The sequence below is a fragment of the Schistocerca nitens genome, chromosome 1, assembly GCF_023898315.1.
Source record: "Schistocerca nitens isolate TAMUIC-IGC-003100 chromosome 1, iqSchNite1.1, whole genome shotgun sequence".
Lineage (NCBI taxonomy): Eukaryota > Metazoa > Arthropoda > Insecta > Orthoptera > Acrididae > Schistocerca > Schistocerca nitens.
In genome coordinates, this window is record NC_064614.1 from 38,072,163 (window position 1) to 38,092,183 (window position 20,021).

General features: G+C 40.9%; 2 protein-coding genes and 1 non-coding gene across 3 annotated transcripts in view; 1 reads left to right on the plus strand and 2 right to left on the minus strand.

The window, feature by feature from the left end:
- Window positions 1–20,021, minus strand: part of LOC126240775 (serine/threonine-protein phosphatase 6 regulatory ankyrin repeat subunit C-like) — an 881,520-nt gene that overhangs the window by 462,743 nt on the left and 398,756 nt on the right. The window lies entirely within an intron of this gene.
- Window positions 1–20,021, minus strand: part of LOC126240759 (serine/threonine-protein phosphatase 6 regulatory ankyrin repeat subunit B-like) — a 381,053-nt gene that overhangs the window by 39,212 nt on the left and 321,820 nt on the right. The window contains exon 17 of the mRNA XM_049947949.1: window positions 7,793–8,086. Within this exon, the coding sequence (XP_049803906.1) occupies window positions 7,793–8,086 (294 nt within the window). The remainder of the gene's footprint in view (window positions 1–7,792; window positions 8,087–20,021) is intronic.
- Window positions 3,381–3,455, plus strand: Trnat-ugu (transfer RNA threonine (anticodon UGU)). The gene has a single exon. It is a non-coding gene; the product is annotated as a tRNA-Thr (tRNA).

A 20,021-nucleotide genomic window follows, 5' to 3' on the forward strand; every position in this document is an offset into this window, starting at 1 on the left:
CGAGCACTGCCGCCGCTATCAGTAGGCGGACAGTCATCGTCCATTGGTTCTATAGGTTCATCGGCCATCTTGGTAAGATGGCCGGGAGGGGGAGCTTCCTCCGCCGGTGAACGGCCAGATGTTCGGCTACCAGCGGTGCGGCCAGGCGAAACGGATGACGGCCTGGGGCGGCAACCGCTGGGTGGCGCAGGAGAAGAAATGCGCCGTGGTGGAGAAGGAGAACTGTGCTTCCTATGAGCCTTCTTGGAAGGTCGTTTGGTGGAAGTACCGGTCGATGGCTGGGAGGTCGAGGTACGTAGGAAGTCTGCACGGGACGGTTCCTTCTTGAAGGCCCGTGCATCTGACTTCTGGGTCTTTGTCTTAGCAGAAGCTGATGAAGGGGCTGGTGTCTGTGGGGTGATGGGAGGAAGAGGAGACGTCGACCGCGCGATCTTAGCACTGGCCGAACGGACGACCGTGGTGCTGAAGGTCAGATCGCATGTCTGGGTTGCCACCTCCCTGGTAGTCCGAGGAGAGGCGAGGACAGTACTGTATTTCCCCGCTGGGAGCAGCGTGGGCTTCCTACTAGCCAATAGCTTGTGAGCAGCCGAGGTGGACACTTTCTCTTTGACCCGAATTTCTTGGATACAGCGTTCTTCCTTATAGACGGGACAGTCGCGGGAGGTTGCTGCATGGTCACCCTGACAGTTCACACAACGAGGAGACGGAGGTGGACAGTCACCCTCATGGGCATTCCTGCCACAAGTGACACATTTAGCAGCATTGGAACAAGACTGTCGAGTGTGATTGAAACGCTGACACTGGTAGCAGCGCGTAGGTGTCGGGACATAGGGGCGAACAGAAATAACCTCGTAACCCGCTTTGATGCGCGATGGCAGCTTAACACTATCAAAGGTCAAGAAAAGTGTCCAGGTCGGTACAAGGTCATTGTTGACCTTTTTCATGACCCTATGGACAGCCGTCACGCCCTGCTCAGCGAGGAAAGACTGAATCTCCTCGTCAGTCAATCTGTCGAGGGATCTAGTATAGACCACACCACGAGACGAATTCAAAGTTCGGTGAGCCTCCGACCGGACAGGGAACGTGTACAGGAGTGTCGCTCGAAGCAGTTTCTGTGCCTGAAAGGCGCTCTCAGTTTATAGTAACAAGGTACCATTACACAACCTCGTACAAGACTTAACAGTACCGGCCATGGCATCTACGCCCTTCTGGATAACGAAAGGGTTGACAGAGGAAAAATCCTTTCCGACCTCAGATCGAGAAATGTCGAGGAACTGTGGGGTAGGCGGTAGTACTTTTGTCACTGGGGGCTGGTCATGTTTCCGTTTGTGGGCAGAAGTCGAGAGAGAAGAAGAGAAATCCATTGCGGAGGAATCCCCCATGATTGCCAGCGTCTCCGATGGCGCGCTCCTTCCTTATGGGGACCCTCTCAGAGGGCACTCCCGCCTTAGGTGAATGTTTACACGTCAGGTCACACCTCCCGAGAAACAGACGGAGGGACCAATCGGCATGGTCAGAAGGTATCAGCTCAGGCAATCACCCCTCCCTGGGCCTGGTCTTTACCAGGGGGTACGTGCGTGCCTTACTTGTCTACCCAGGGCGGGGAATTACGCGTTACCCCGTCACCGGCTACGCGTGCGAACGCGTGGGTTGGCCTTCAGGCGCGCACAGGGAGGAAGGAAGAAGAGGAAAAGGAAGAGAGAGAGGACAGACTGACTCAAACGCCGAAGCGGAGACATGAGAAGGCAAGGAGAAGAAGGCAAGGAAAAGAAGGCAAGGAGAAGAAGGCAAGGAGAAGAAGGCAAGGGAAAGAGTAAGGAAGAAAGGAACCAACCAAAGAAGGAAGAAACGAGAAGTGAAAAACCAAAAAGACCACAAATATAGGTCGTGGGACCGTCCGTCTCCGGACGCAGGCGCTAACTACCCCCTTGAGGGGGATGGACTCCTTTTAGTCGCCTCTTACGACAGGCAGGAAGACCTCGGGCCTATTCTAGCCACCGGACCCGCAGGAGGCGGGGGGGGGGGGGCAAGGATCTGATTACCTATCATCATGCCCTGAAATGAGGGACATCCTACCCAAGATCATTTCCACATCTCTTAAAGTGCTGTTCTGTTGCCCACCCAAACTCCACAACATCTTAGTCCATCCCTATGCCATTCCCAACACCAAGCCGTTGCCACAAGGATCCTATCCCTGTGGGAGATATAGGTGCAAGACCTACCTCCCAGTCCACCCACCCAGCACTTTGTATTCCAGTCCTGTCACAGATTTATCCTACCCCATCACAGGGCAGGCCCCCTGTTAAAGTAGCCATGTCGTACCAGCTCTAATGCAACCATTGCACAGCTAATGAACTGACACTGTCAAGCTGTGGATATGAGCAAAGTAGACCGCACTATCCCAGGCACTTTGGTTGCTGCTCCCTGCCAATGCACCCATCCATCTTTCTCCTCTCTTCTCCTTTTTCCTTCCTTTTTCCCCTCCTGCTTGCCTAACAACATCCTGATGCTGCACCAATTGGCCTTCTAGTCCCTGCACACTCTGCCAGACAGTGTTCCTCTGTCCCCCCCTCACAAGTACACTACTCTCCCTCCCCTTTCCCCACCTCTGACTCCATCAGATTGCTGCTGTCATCCCATGTGATAGTTTCATTCTGGCCTGAGCTGCAGGAGTTGGTGGTCATGAATGTGTGAGGTGTGCTTGCATGTGTGTATGACTGGTGTGTGTTCCTCTGTTTCTCTTTGCTGAAGAAGGCTTGGTTGAAAGTTTTGCGTAAGTGTCTTTTAATTATGCCTATCTGCAACTTAACGTGTCTTCTTTATGTGAAGTATCAATCTATCTTTGCCTACATTGTTGATGGTCAGTTTGAATATTTTTGTTAATGTGCCAATGAAAACTGCAATGGGTATGCCAAAGCTGCATCAGCTTTTAACTATATATGACGGTAGTATCTGTTCTCGAAAGAACAGTTACCGTCGATGACCATGCAGCTTTGCTCGAAATTAAATGATAATTAAATAGACACCCTAGTTGCAAGCAGGCGTTGATACACTTCACTGGGGACATGTTGAAAATGTGTGCCCCGACCGGGACTCGAACCCGGGATCTCCTGCTTACATGGCAGACGCTCTATCCATCTGAGCCGCCGCGGGCACAGAGGATAGTGCGTCTGCAGGGACTTATCCCTTGCACACTCCCCGTGAGATCCACATTCCCAACATGTCCACAACACTACATTCGTAGTGCGCCTAATAGATGTTTGCCCATCATACTCATTACTTACTATTAGGCGCACTACGAATGTAGTGTTGTGGACATGAATGTGGATCTCACGGGGAGCGTGCAAGGGATAAGTCCCTGCAGACGCACTATCCTCTGTGCCCGCGGTGGCTCAGATGGATAGAGCGTCTGCCATGTAAGCAGGAGATCCCGGGTTCGAGTCCCGGTCGGGGCACACATTTTCAACATGTCCCCAGTGAAGTGTATCAACGCCTGCTTGCAGCTAGGGTGTCTATTTAATTATCATTTCATTCCTGCATCAGCTTGTCAAGTTTGGAGGAAGGCATTGTGTTTGCTTTATGTGTGGTGGCAATATACTGAATGTTGCAAGAAGTGGTTTAGCACTACAGATTATTTAACATGAAATCAACATGAAGACACTTCAGTTAAGTTAAACAACAGTTTCTGTAAGGAGCAAATAATCACCTTGTGAATGTTGCAGTTCTTATTTCTGTGTATACTAAGAAAATTGGAGAGGAATTCCAACCTATGCAAGACATCTTTGTAGCTTTGCTTCCACCCTGACATATTTCAGCTCTTTTTGTGCACCTTCAGTGGGTTTATTTGTTAATACACTTCTGCAAAACTGTTACATGTTAACCTTCAAAGAACCTTTTGGTAAAAAATGTTTACATTTGTAAAATGGGAGATTATTGTCAAATATTTTTTACACTGGTTTGCATGCAGTACAGAATTGAGATGTCTCACTGAGCTGAGGCATTCTATGTTGTTTATTTATGATGTGTCTAAAATTTCTAGTTTTATAGTAAATTTGGAAATAAAGTGTATGTATGCATTTGATTACACAGGGTGGGTAATACCCTAAAGAGACAAAGTCTCCAACATAGTACACAGAACTAAAAACATAATGCATAACAGACTTGGAAATACCACCAACAAGCAAATACAATCTGATTTATGTCAAATAACTTACAATTGCTGTCAATCTGTATACGTGGATCAAACTAGTAGGAATTTTAGAACCACTTATACAGAACATCTCAGAGCACTGAAAAGCAATACATCACACTCAACATTTGCAGATCACCTAACAGCACAAAATCTTCACCCACCCAACATAGAAACATCCTTAAATGTCCTTAAAACTAGTAACAGCCTATACCAAAAATTAAAAATGGGAGAAAATTATCACAACCAAAAATCAATAGTCAAAGGAAAGAAATTACTAAAAGAATGCACATCGACGTGCAATAAAATCCTCTTTGTCACAACAAAAGAATTATATGAATAACACCCACACCAGAAGTGCAATGATCAGCCTCTAAAATTAAATTCCCTTCTCAACCTTGTGGGCTAACATCCCAAAGATGTTCGGGCTCACATGCAGTTCCTCTTCTTCGAAATGTGTGGCTCAAAATCACCTAGGAGTTAAACCACACATGTCACATTACACACCCTAAATTACACACTTGTGACCCTGTGGTTAAATTGTCTAGCTGATGGCAAGTTTGCAAAATTGTATGACATGAACAAAGCTAATATAACATATAACAACAGTGATAATAATATTCTACTACCTATAATATTCTATTACCTAATGATTCAATAAGGTGTCATGCTGTCATTGTTCAATGTGTTTTGTGTGAAGGAAATGATGATCTGATGCTTAACTGAAAATGGTGATAATTTAAATTTACTACATATTTTAAACAAATAAAGTTACAGAGTTGATATTTACAGTATTTGTCATTTTAATGATGCGTTTCAATATGAAATGTTGATAGTTAAGCTTGACCAAAACGTTCAAATTTTAGCATTCAGGTCTTTGTTTGTTACAAAACTTGTTAATTTCACTTTAACAGTAAATCCTAAACTATTATAGATATGATCAATATTCAAGATTTATTGGAATCGCCAAGAAAATTTATGAAGGATGGTAGATTAAAGTTACTGTGGCTTCATTCCCTGAATTACTACAGAATTAAATAGTTTTCATAAATGTTTCCCTTTATGGCCAATCTTAGGTCTGCCATATTTAACACTGCTACATCGCCCTGGCCACAAACAGCTTCTACAGGGTTTCCCTATGATGTAGGTTCTCGTCTGTCTCACTCACACACTCTAGTGCTTAGGCCTCATTCAGCACAATAGATGCCTATGAATTTCCCCCATCACGTGGTGAATCTGCGCTCTTTGTGGCACACGGTGCTGGATGTCAGGGTTCGTTTTACAATTTCTGAAGGCTGACTCTATCGGCCATGTACTTAAATGAGAGCGAAATGCTCATTAACTCACACCCTACTGCACACCATTCACTCCATATGCATGTACACAACTGTTTCTCTCTCTCTCTGTCTTGGGAACACACACACACACACACACACACACACACACATATACACACACACACACCACACACACACACACACAAAAGCACATGTATGCATACATACATGCACACACATGAACTAAACATGACACTCATCTGTAACACTTCAAATCCACATGCCACATTCAAAACAAACATGCCATGACACAAATGAACACTATACAGCCACAACAACATGTAATGGAGGCAAAAACCCTGTGCATGGCAAAAAATCATAGAAATGAATGTATAATGACAAAAGAGAAAGAAATAATTGTGTTACATTGACACAAACAAATTATAAACACCACAAAATCAAAAACTGTAAAATGTTAAACATGTGATACATAGTGATTCTCAATCAAAAATGCATAATAAACAGAAAAATAAAATGATATTTTGCTGTTCACAGATGACAAGCTTAACTGCATAGTACACCTAAAGCTACTAGAATAAATATCCAAAAGCTTAATTATGGTTTGTACATAAATGGATTTATTCAATTTATTTCCAAATGTACTATAAAACTAGAAACTTTACACATTTTTTTAAATAAACAACATAGAATGTCTCAACTTAGTGACACGTCTCAAATCTGTATTGTGTGCAATCCAATGTAAAAAGTATTTGACAATAATCGGTCATTATACAAATGTAAATATTTTGTATCAAAAGTTTTTTAAAGCTTAACATGTAACAATTTTGCAGAAGGATATTAACAAATAAAGACACTGAAGATAACACAAAAGTCCTGAACATATTCAGATAAACAAAAAAAAAAAAAAATTATGAAGGCGTCTTGCGTAAGTCGGAATTCCTCTCCAGAAGTATAAAGCAGTTTGTTAATCACTCCTTTTGAACTTAAGTTAGAAAAAATTAACTCAATTAAACTGTAATTATAAATCATATCAAAACCTATCATGATAAAACAATATTAGTCATTACTTTGTAATGGGAAGACAAATTTGATTTGGCACTAAAATTAATTTTATTTTGTTTCACAAAATCTTTCTGACAATATTTGTAAAGGTTTTGTTACAGTCATGTAACACAGTACAAATTTATATAAATTTCATAGTTATTTTGTGTGTGATCATTAATGCAGTTTGTACGAATGTGTGCATGATGCTTATTATTATTATGTCATATTTTTATTTATGCCAATGCGGAGCTGTTGGATACTAATACTGACCATACCAATGTCAAACTTCCAGTTATCACACAAACAAAATAATAATAATTATTATTATAGTGCCCACAAAAGTAAAGTTCTTCTAGTTTGTGTTATTATAAAAATACTGTTGTAACGCTGCACACAGCACTGGGGTGGGGAAAGAGCTCTGTTATGCTCACAGTCATTATTTCTGATTAGGAAGGGTATTTAAATGGTAAATCCTGACAGTTGCATTACAATGTCTATGACACATTTTGAAGTCAGAGATGTAAATGAGCCATTTTGGTTGAACTATACATGACATCCCTTCTCCATATGACTGATGAAATAAATATTGATAAGAATAAACACAATATCTCATTGCACAGTGGAGGCACTGAGCTGTATAGTTCACACAAACAGGAACTTTAATAATGTAACTCAAACTTGTTTTCTTCAGAGCAATCCACTTACATACACAGAAATGAAGTGTGCCATCTTGCAGCACTGGACACCAGCACCAGAATAACACCTCTCTCTCTCTCTCTCTCTCTCTCTCTCTCTCTCTCTCTCCCTCCCTCCCCATGTGTGTGTGTGTGTGTGTGTGTGTGTGTGTGTGTGTGTGTGTGTGTGAATTGTTCGCATCCTACCATAGAATACCTATCATTGTACTCATACCAAATGATTCCTTCATTTCCCTCTATCTGTATGCTAATGACCATGCTGTTTTTAATTAAGCTCAAAGAACTTTAAGCTCCACCTTCCTTTTTGTCATATCTTCAATATGTTTATGATCCCTAGTTTATTGACTAAATCACAATCAACAATTGCGATTGACTGTTTTAGTTATTTGATTGTCAGTCTCATAATTTGATCATAATTTCCATTAAAGCAAAATAGACCAGCAGACTCAAATATTTTGTTCTCATTTTGTTCTCATAATGACAGTCACACAGAAAAAAAGTTACAAATCATTTTATTAATAACCAAATTTTTTTTTGTAGCAAAAAATAATGTAGTTGAAACTTACATGATGACTGCCATGGTCAATAGCTGCTTGCAAAGGTGTCCTCCCATTGTGATCTTCCACACTAATACTTGCTCCTTCCCTGAGGAGTAAGCTGACTACATCCTTGCCTGCTGCAAGCATTAGTGGTGTTAGACCTTCATTGTTCTTTCCATTAATTATTTCCACTTTTTTCTGGTTTGCTAGATGTGGTGGATGGTCCACACCCTCTGCACTGGGTGTCCAGTCAAAGGATGTTTGACCTGCGATGTCCTTCAGAGTAAAGTCTATTCCAGCCTTGATCAAGAGCTTCATTACCTGAAAAGGTCATACTTTTAAATTTATGAGTTTTTATATTGTGATGCCATACTTCCACATTCAAATTCATCATGATTTTAAAATTAATAGATCATTTAATTATATTGACAGTCTCTCTCAAGTGCATTCTAACTTTTTACATGTTTAATTTTATTTTTGCATGTCCAAGTGTACTATAACACAATGCTAATACTGCTCAAAAAAAAAAAAAAAAAAAAAAAAAAAAAAAAAAAAAAAAAAAAGTTCAAATGGCTCGGAGCACTATGGGACTCAACTGCTGAGGTCATTAGTCCCCTAGAACTTAGAACTAGTTAAACCTAACTAACCTAAGGACATCACAAACACCCATGCCCGAGGCAGGATTCGAACCTGCGACCGTAGCGGTCTTGCGGTTCCAGACTGCAGCGCCTTTAACCGCACGGCCACTTCGGCCGGCAATACTGCTCAAGAAATATTTGTAGGCTGCTCTTAATACACTATTTAGATGAAGTATTGGTACTATGATTAATATGATCTGTTGTTCAGTATCTGAAATGATCTGTACGAGAGAGCCAAAAAATGATTCTCAGTGAAAGCAGTAGCATTTTAGGTCGCATACAATCTACAAGATTTTATTATTACTTTATTTATTTATTTGAATAACCCCTTTGGAGGGTACAATAAATCAACTTCCTTTGAGAGTGTTGCTCCTTTTCTCCCTGCACCCACTTCCTTCCATTTGCAGACTGTTTTTTATAAATCAACTTCCTCCATCCTTTGAGAGTATATAAATCAACTCAGCTCATCCTTCGAGAGTGTCATTTCTATTCTTCCTAGGTCCACTTCCTTCCATTTTCAGACTGCTTTCTTTCCTGAAATCCTGCCTTCTGTGTTGTTTTTCTAAAAATTATTCTTTTCCCTATTGTGACCATTCCAATTCCAATGTTTTTCATTTATTTTTCAATTTCAGCAAACCACGTGAGTTTGGATTTGTAGCTGTTCAGCAAGTTGGATATCTCATTGGTTAATCTGTTATTTTCCATTCAGTATATGTGTCCATAAAACTTTAGTCTTAGTTACCTCATCAGATCAGTTAGCTATTCCATTTTCAAATAGAGCTCTCTTTTTTTATCTTAGTCTATATTCACCATTACTGTTATTTTTAGGTCCAAGTATCTTCCTTATTATGCTTCTCTCAACTTTTTCCAGTCTTTCAAGATCCCCAACTCTTGTTAGTTTAAGCATTTCTGCAGCATACAATTCCTTGGGCACTTCGCTGTTTCATATTGTCTTAGTTTTGTGTCCCAGGACAAAGATTTTTGTTGTATTTCTGTATAGAGTGTCCCTTCCATTGTATTTACTCTGTTTATTGCTATCTTTTCTTCTGTATTGCCATTATCCATTCTCCAGATATTTAAAGTAGTTTGTTTTAGTCAGTGTGTTGTTATGAATTTAACTATCTTTTCAAAAATTCTTGGCTTCCACAATATCCTCCAACAATTGTCTATTTGGGTTTCATCCTGGTTTTTATACTGAATAAGCAATATCCTCCCCGCCCCCCCAAAAAAAAAACAAAACAAAAAAAAAAAATCAACCATGGACCTTGCTGTTTATGGCGAAGCTTCCATGCCTCAGTGATGCAGACAGCGAGTAGGTCAGATCACAATGGAAGGGTATCAGTGGAGAGGCCAGACAATGTGTGGTTCCTGAAGAGGGGCAGCAGCCTTTCCAGTAGTTGCAGGGGCAACAGTCTACATGATTGACTGAACTGGCCTTATAGCATCAACCAAAACAGCACTGGTGTGATGCTACAGCAAACGGCTCAAAGCAAGGGGAAACTACAGCCATAATTTTTCCCGGGGGTATGCAGCTTTACTGTATGGATAAATGATGTCAGCGACCTCTTGGGTAAAATACTCCAAAGGTAAAATAGTCCCCCATTCAGAGATCTCTGCACGGGGACTACTCAGGAGGATATCGTTATCAGAAAAAACAAAACTGGCGTTCTACGGATCAGACCATTGAATGTCAGATCCCTTAATCCGGCAGCTGGGTTAGAGAATTTAAAAAGGGAAATGGCTAGGTTAAAGTTAGATATGGTAGTAATTAGTGAAGTTTGGTGGCAGGCAGAACAGGGCTTCTGGTCAGGTGAATACAAGGTTATAAGTACAAAACCAAATAGGGATAATGCAGAAGTAGGTTTAATAATGAACAAAAAAATAGGAATGTGGATAAGCTACTATGAACAGCATAGTGAATGCATTATTCTAGCTAAGATGGACTCGAAACACACACCTACCACAGTAGTACAAGTTAATATGCCAACTAGCTCTGCAGATAATGAAGAAATTGAAGAAATGTACGATGAGATAAAAAAATTATTCAGATAGTTAAGAGAGGCGAAAATTTAATAGTCATGTAGTACTGGAATTTGACAGTAGGAAAAGAAAGAGAAAGAAAACTAGTAGGTGAATATGGACGGGGGGTTAGAAATTTTGCACAGATTGCAATTAATCACTTGGTTTAAGAATCATGAAAGAAGATTGTATATGTGGGAGAGACCTGGAGATACCGGAAGGTTTCAGTTTGATTACATAACGGTAAGATAGAGATTTAGGAACCAGGTTTGAAACTGTAAGATATTTCCATGCGTAGATGTGGACTCTGCCCACAATTTACTGGTTATGAACTGTAGGTTAAAACTGAAGAAACTACAGAAAGGTAGGAATTTAAGAAGCTGGGACCAGGATATACTGAAAGAACTAGAGGTTCTAGAGAGTTTCAGAGAAAGCATTAGGGAACAACTGATAAAAACAATGGAAAGGTATACAGTAGAAGAAGAATGGATAGCTTTGAAAGATGAAACAGTGAAGGCAGCAGAGGATCAAGTAGGTAAAAAGTTGAGGACTGGTAGAAACTCTTGGGTAACACAAGAGATATTGAATTTAATTGATGAAAGGAGAAAATACACTCCTGGAAATTGAAATAAGAACACCGTGAATTCATTGTTCCAGGAAGGGGAAACTTTATTGACACATTCCTGGGGTCAGATACATCACATGATCACACTGACAGAACCACAGGCACATAGACACAGGCAACAGAGCATGCACAATGTCGGCACTAGTACAGTGTATATCCACCTTTCGCAGCAATGCAGGCTGCTATTCTCCCATGGAGACGATCGTAGAGGTGCTGGATGTAGTCCTGTGGAACGGCTTGCCATGCCATTTCCACCTGGCGCCTCAGTTGGACCAGCGTTCGTGCTGGACGTGCAGACCGCGTGAGACGACGCTTCATCCAGTCCCACACATGCTCAATGGGGGACAGATCCGGAGATCTTGCTGGCCAGGGTAGTTGACTTACACCTTCTAGAGCACGTTGGGTGGCACGGGATACATGCGGACGTGCATTGTCCTGTTGGAACAGCAAGTTCCCTTGCCGGTCTACGAATGGTAGAACGATGGGTTCGATGACGGTTTGGATGTACCGTGCACTATTCAGTGTCCCCTCGACGATCACCAGTGGTGTACGGCCAGTGTAGGAGATCGCTCCTCACACCATGATGCCGGGTGTTGGCCCTGTGTGCCTCGGTCGTATGCAGTCCTGATTGTGGCGCTCACCTGCACGGCACCAAACACGCATACGACCATCATTGGCACCAAGGCAGAAGCGACTCTCATCGCTGAAGACGACACGTCTCCATTCGGCCCTCCATTCACGCCTGTCGCGACACCACTGGAGGCGGGCTGCACGATGTTGGGGCGTGAGCGGAAGACGGCCTAACGGTGTGCAGGACCGTAGCCCAGCTTCATGGAGATGGTTGCGAATGGTCCTCGCCGATACCCCAGGAGCAACAGTGTCCCTAATTTGCTGGGAAGTGGTGGTGCAGTCCCCTACGGCACTGCGTAGGATCCTACGGTCTTGGCGTGCATCCGTGCGTCGCTGCGGTCCGGTCCCAGGTCGACGGGCACGTGCACCTTCCGCCGACCACTGGCGACAACATCGATGTACTGTGGAGACCTCACGCCCCACGTGTTGAGCAATTCGGCGGTACGTCCACCCGGCCTCCCGCATGCCCACTATACGCCCTCGCTCAAAGTCCGTCAACTGCACATACGGTTCACGTCCACGCTGTCGCGGCATGCTACCAGTGTCAAAGACTGCGATGGAGCTCCGTATGCCACGGCAAACTGGCTGACACTGACGGCGGCGGTGCACAAATGCTGCGCAGCTAGCGCCATTCGACGGCCAACACCGCGGTTCCTGGTGTGTCCGCTGTGCCGTGCATGTGATCATTGCTTGTACAGCCCTCTCGCAGTGTCCGGAGCAAGTATGGTGGGTCTGACACACCGGTGTCAATGTGTTCTTTTTTCCATTTCCAGGAGTGTATAATAATGCAGTACATGAAGCAGTCGAAAAGGAATACAAACATCCCAAGAATGATATCGACAGGAAATGCAAAACGGCTAAGTGGGAATGGCTGGAGGACAAATGTAAGGATGTAGAAGCATATATCATTAGGGGTAGAATAGATGCCACATGCAGAAAAATGAAAGAGACTTTTGGAGAAGATAGTACCACATATATAAATATCAAGAGTTCAGATGGTAAACCAGTCCTAAGCAAAGAAAGGAGAACCGAGAGGTTGGAGGAGTACATAGAGGGACTATACAAGGGTGATGTACTTGAGGGCAATATTATGGAAATGGAAGAGGACATAGATGAATATGAAATGAGAGATATGACACTGTGTGAAGAATCTGACAGAGCACTGAAAGATCAAAGTAGAAACAAGGCCCTAGGACTAGACAACATTCCGTTAGAACTACTGGTAGCCTTGGGAGAGCCAGTCATGACCAAGCTCTTCCATCTGGTGAGCAAGATGTATCAGACAGGCGAAATACCCTCAGATTTCAAGAAGAATAGAACTCCAGTTCCAAATAAAGCTGACAATTGAGGGAATTACCGAACTATCGGTTTAATAAGTCATGGTTGGAAAATACTAACATGAATTCTTTACAGACAAATAGAAAAACTGGTAGAAGTCAACCTCGGGGAAGATCAGTTTGGATTCCTTAGAAAATATAGGAACATTCGAGGCAATGCTGACCCTACGACTTATCTTAGAAGCTAGGTTAAGGGAAGGCAAACATACATTCATAGCATTTGTAGACTTAGAGAAAGCTGTTGACAATGTTGACTGGTATATTGTCTTTCAAATTCTGAATGTGGCAGGGATAAAATACAGAGAGCAAAAGACTGTTTAGAATTTGTACAGAAACAAGATGGCAGTTATAAGAGTCGAGGGGCATGAAAGGGAAGCAGTGGTTGAGAAGGGAGTGAGACAGGGTTGTAGCTTATCTCCGATGTTATTCAATCTGTACACTGAAAAAGCAGTAAAGGAAACAAAAGAAAAATTTGGAGTCGGAATTAAAATCCAGTGAGAACAAATAAAAACCTTGAGGTTTGCCAATGACATTGTAATTCTGCCAGAAACAGCAAACGACTTGGAAGAACAGTTGAAAAGAATGGACAGTGTCTTGAAAGGAGGATATAAGATGAACATCAACAAAAGCAAAACGAGGATAATGGAATGTAGTCAAATTAAATGAGGTGATTCTGAGTGAATTAGATTAGGAAATGATACACCTAAAGTAGTGGATAAGTTTTTCTATTTAGGCAGCAAAATAAATGATGACATTCAATGTAAAGAGGATACAAAATGTAGACTGGTGATGGCAAGGAAAACGTTTCTTAAGAAGAGAAATTTGTTGACATCAAGTATAGATTTACGTGTCAGGAAGTCTTTTCTGAAATTATTTGTATTGAGTGTAGCCAGGTATGGATGTGAAACATGGGTGATAAACAGTTTAGACAAGAAGAGAATATAATATTTTGAAATTTGGTGCTACAGAAGAATGTTGAAGATTCGATGGAGAGATCATGTAACTAATGAGGAGGTATTGAATGGAATTGTGGAGAGGAGGAATTTGTGGCACAACTTGACTAGAAGAAGGGATCGGCTGGTAGGAGACATTCTGAGGCATCAACGGATCACCAATTTAGTACTGGAGAGAAGCAGAGAGGGTAAAAATCATAGACGGAGACAAAGAGATGAATACACTAAGCAGATTAAGCAGGATGCATGCTGTAGTAGTTACATAGAGATGAAGAGGCTTGCACAGGATAGAGTAGCATGGAGAGTGCATCAAACAAGTCTTGGGACTGAGGACTACAACAACACAAGCAATATTCTCTTTTAACAATTAATTTCTGGAAGCCATTAATAAAAATATGTCTCCAGTGGGTATTTTCTGAGATCTCTTGAAAACTTTCGACTCCGTAAAACACAAAAAGGTAGAATATTATGGTTTAGGTGGTAATGTTGGCTCATGGTTTCAGTAACACCTAAAGGTCAGAAAGCAGTCTCTAATGCTGAATGGCTCGTGCAGAGAACCTGCCTGGGGGGGGCTATCAAAATAATGAGTGGTTTCTTACTTTTAGAAAAATTGTTTCACACAATATTTAACAGTTTTTAAATTTTTTATTTTTATTTTCAAGTTTTATTCAGAAAGCTGTTCTCAGAATGTCCTGAATGTAGCACTGGCTTTGAAGGAAGCCATTTTTCCAGTTAAATATTACACCAAAGTATCTTTCTATGTGTGAAATAGCTAAGCCTGGTAGAGATGGATTTTTTTGACATGTTTACATAGCTAGCAGCAGCCGTTAGTGAAACATTTCAATTTTATAGCTAACAGCAGTTGTTAGTGAAATATTTCAGTTTTCCCTCAACTCATTAGTTAAGTTATTCTTAATTACCCTGATTTCTTTCAAGCAGCTTTTTCTCCCCTCCAAAACTACACCACATGCAATCTATTGGGATATCCATTTGTCTATTTTTCACCATTAATTTTGTTATGAAAATTCAGACAAAAATCCACTGTGTAGCTTTTAGGGTATCATGCTTTTATTAAATCAAAAATTTAAACAAAAAGCATTTTTATGTGCTCTAGTTTTGAAGTGAGACTTTCTCTATGTGCTACAGTATAGGTATTGTGTAACAATGTTTTGTTCACCACTAATTGGATGCAGCTGGGTTGTAGCAGCAGACTGTGCACAAGTGCAAGTTGGCATGTGTCATCATGTTCTGTGGCCCAAGAACTTTTATATGATCTTTCTTCAGTATGAGCATAGTACGAAGGTCTCACTGATGTAACAGAAGAAACAAGTCAGTTCCCAGTAAGATGAGAATAACTTTCTCCTTGTACATATTTCAATGAACAGTCAAAGCAGAATATCAATGTCCCGTTAATGTGAAGACAGACTTATTAGAGGTTAATTAGTTCCATGTTCAATATCTCATTTTTCATGATACATCATAATGATGTGGAACAAGTTATTTTACATTCACATTGCACATTAATTTGAAAATAAGGCTGTGTGCTAAACATTTATAATAAAAAAGAGACATACAGATGTGAGTTAGTTATTCCTATCCACCATCTTTCACACATTATAATAATAGAAATTCCTCTGCGGAATAGAAAGAGTTGATATGGAGAAACTTTCTCAGTTTATTTTCAAGTTTCACTTTGCTGTCTGTTAGACATTTTATATCCCCAGATAAGTATTCAAAAATTTTAGCTGCAGCATTGTGCACCCCTTTTCATGCTAAAGATAATCTGAACATGGAGCAATGAATGTCATTTTTCCTTCTGGTATTGTAATTACGTACACATGTTCCTCTTGAACAGTAATAAATTATTTACAGTGGAGCGCATGAGGAAATAAATATAATGGGAAGCAGCAGTTAGAATATCAAACTCCTAAAACAGGTGTCTACAAGATGATTGTAGAAACTGTGCTGTGCTGTCTTTCTTTGTTGAGTTAATAACAGTAAAGAAGTAATTACTGATGCACTGGACAATGCCATAGAACAAACAACAGAACTACAGAAACAAGGACAGCAAGACAAATTTCTTACCAAAGCATTTCAAGGATACCTTTAAAGCAACTTCGAAGCAATGAAACACGACATTGGAGTTAACAAGGGTGTCACAATTCCTTAGCCTAAAGTAGCTGAGGCAGTATACAAAATCCAGAGATTTGCTAATATACTCTGGACTTGAGCATTGTAAATGCTAAGCATGTCCTTCAGTAACTTAGTAAGTACATTGGAACTCCAATGTTTTGGCCAATGGTGTGTAATGGTATCCTCTCTTCATAAAACTTGGGAAGCCCCTAAAGTCTCAGTGGAACTGGTGCTCATGGTTATGGCTTCTTCATCACTTTGTCTCATGCACCTGAGTTCTTGGGAAGCATTATAGTCTTCCATTCCATGGCTTTTCAGTTTCTTCCTATGTAATTGGTGATTAAACAATCCACGGCAATATTTTGGTGTGCAACAGGCAACAAGCTGCATTTGAGAAAATATACAGGGCTATTACAAATGATTGAAGCGATTTCATAAGTTCACTGTAGCTCCATTCATTGACATATGGTCACGACACACTACAGATATGTAGAAAAACTCACAAAGTTTTGTTCGGCTGAAGCCGCACTTCAGGTTTCTGCCGCCAGAGCGCTCGAGAGCACAGTGAGAAAAAATGGCAACAGGAGCCGAGAAAGCGTATGTCGTGCTTGAAATGCACTCACATCAGTCAGTCATAACAGTGCAACGACACTTCACGACGAAGTTCAACAAAGATCCACCAACTGCTAATTCCATTCGGCGATGGTATGCACAGTTTAAAGCTTCTGGATGCCTCTGTAAGGGGAAATCAACGGGTCGGCCTGCAGTGAGCGAAGAAACGGTTGAATGCGTGCGGGCAAGTTTCACGCGTAGCCCGCGGAAGTCGACGAATAAAGCAAGCAGGGAGCTAAACGTACCACAGCCGATGGTTTGGAAAATCTTACGGAAAAGGCTAAAGCAGAAGCCTTACCGTTTACAATTGCTACAAGCCCTGACACCCGATGACAAAGTCAAACGCTTTGAATTTTCGGCGCAGTTGCAACAGCTCATGGAAGAGGATGCGTTCAGTGCGAAACTTGTTTTCAGTGATGAAGCAACATTTTTTCTTAATGGTGAAGTGAACAGACACAATGTGCGAATCTGGGCGGTAGAGAATCCTCACGCATTCGTGCAGCAAATTCACAATTCACCAAAAGTTAACGTGTTTTGTGCAATCTCACGGTTTAAAGTTTACGGCCCCTTTGTCTTCTGCGAAGAAAACGTTACAGGACACGTGTATCTGGACATGCTGGAAAATTGGCTCATGCCACAACTGGAGACCGACAGCGTCGACTTCATCTTTCAACAGGATGGTGCTCCACCGCACTTCCATCATGATGTTCGGCATTTCTTAAACAGGAGATTGGAAAACTGATGGATCGGTCGTGGTGGAGATCATGATCAGCAATTCATGCCATGGCCTCCACGCTCTCCTGACTTAACCCCATGCGATTTCTTTCTGTGGGGTTATGTGAAAGATTCAGTGTTTAAACCTACTCTACCAATAAACGTGCCAGAACTGCGAGCTCGCATCAACGATGCTTTCGAACTCATTGATGGGGACATGCTGCACCGAGTGTGGGAGGAACTTGATTATCGACTTGATGTCTGCCGAATCACTAAAGGGGCACATATCGAACATTTGTGAATCCCTAAAAAAACTTTTTGAGTTTTTGTATGTGTGCAAAGCATTGTGAAAATATCTTAAATAATAAAGTTATTGTAGAGCTGTGAAATCGCTTCAATCATTTGTAATAACCCTGTATTACAGTTAGCTTTTGTTCCAACATTAGTTAGCTGCAATTAGAATTGTCTGTTCAAGTGACATTTTTGTACACTTGATCTAAAATTATTATAAAAGTTGTAGATAAATCATAAGCATTTTCCTCTCCTCCTGATTTAGTAAAAGAAAAAAGAGTGAAGGAAAGGGAAGGAAACTAAAAGACTTATCAGAAAGCACCGATGTGTGATGAGCTTTCACTCAAAACGTTGTCAAATCATTAGTGATATTATTAGTACAGCTCATTGTTATTGATATTGATTTAATACACTACAACACTTTTTGTGTGGTTTGTTGAGTTAATAAGAGCAAAAAAATGATTACTGACTTCCTGGGCAGTGCCAAAGAATAAATCAAATGATGCGCCCCCCCCCCCCCCCCCCAGCAAAAAATCTTAATTTTATTTACTTAATTATTTATTTATTTTTTGTTCCCTTAAATCCACATAGCAAGTGAATCATGAGGATATGGAATGTGTCAAATTGTCCATAGTTTAGATACAACTTAATAAATACAATGTAAATAAAATGTCAAGTTGAGAACATATACCTAATTGGCAAAAAGTTGTGAAAAGTTGTGTTACACTGAGGAAGGATCAGTAATATATGCAGGAAGTAAAGTTAAGCGAAGTATTACAATCAATAAATAAATACATGAATACCAAAAATCAAATTTCTGAATGTCTACAATAGTACTCAAAATAAGTATTTGTAAAATAATTATAATTTTAGTGGTGTTATTCATTTTCTCTCGAAAATTTATCAATTGTATAAAAAGAGTTCTTCATTAGGTACTTTCTCAGACATTATTTGAATTTTGGCAGTTGCTTATGGTGGGATTTGATGTGCAGTGGAGGTGAATTAAACAGTTTAATGCTGGAGAAATAAACCTTTTTAAATGAGGTTTAGACTTTTCAGTTCAGTGTGCAAGCTGTTTTTGGTTGTTGTGTTGTAGTCATGTCTTCATACAGAGAAAAGTTATTACAGACAAACGTCAGAAAGGAAAAAAAATATACTGGGAGGAGGTAGCAAATATACCCATCTTTTGAAACAACTACCTGCAAGAGTGCAAGAGTGTGAAACGATTTTTCTAAAAGTAAGAAACAAAATAGAATAGGGAAACATTTGGCACACATTTGAATGATGCTCAAAATCGTCTACAGCAAATGAGGTGCTGACTAAAAATTCACATTCTCTTCTCTGATGGCAACAGCAGTTGTAAGGGACACATTACTTCTTGCGTCACATGCATTGTTTTTCCTGATATTTGAAGGATTCTCTATTGAAACATTTTTGAAAGTGTTGGAACTTTTTCACACTTTCAGGAACAGCTGATAGAAACATGCAAAGGACACACAACAGCAATCTTCACTGTCTACATAACCCACCAGACAAATATCGTCTTTTACCTACACACAGACGGCTGCCATGACCCAATACATCTTTATGTAAGACTCATAGTGTCTCACATATGGAGAGTCTCACCAAAAAACTAAAAGATATGAAGATTTTTTTTCCTAAGGACTGCTATATAGTGGCTTATTTGGTTAGCCATTAAACATATATCAACAACATAACTGGCAGAAATCCTGATGATAGAAATGTGGTTGTTTGCTGAAACATTGTGCCCGCTGAACACCAAATTCTGGCTGTACACCCATGAATTACTTTGTAACCTTCAGGTAGATTACAGCTGCGTGTCAAACTGGGACACATATTGGGAATCTTGAATATTACAGGCAACACCCGTAACGATTGTGCTATAGGGGCATTGCACTAGACCCACTTTCATGGCTTCATTTCTGCCATCACCTCTCTTCTACTTTGCAAATTTCAGACAAGGACCTCTGTGTAACTGGGAGAACTGGCAGTCCTGTAAGAAAGAATACTGTGGAGAAATGTTCCAGTCACAATCTATGGAAAAGTTTCCAGAATGAATCTTTCACCCAGCAGTGAAGTGTACGAATTTTGAAACTTACTGGTAGATTAAAACTGTGTGCTGGACTGGGACTCAAAATGAGAACCTTTTGTGGGAAATGCACTTATCAACTGAAGTATTGAGGCAACTCATGACCCACATGCACAGCTTCCTGACTTCTCCTTCCTGAACTTAACGGAAGCTCTCTTGTATACCTACATATTTTGTAGAAATAGCACTATGAG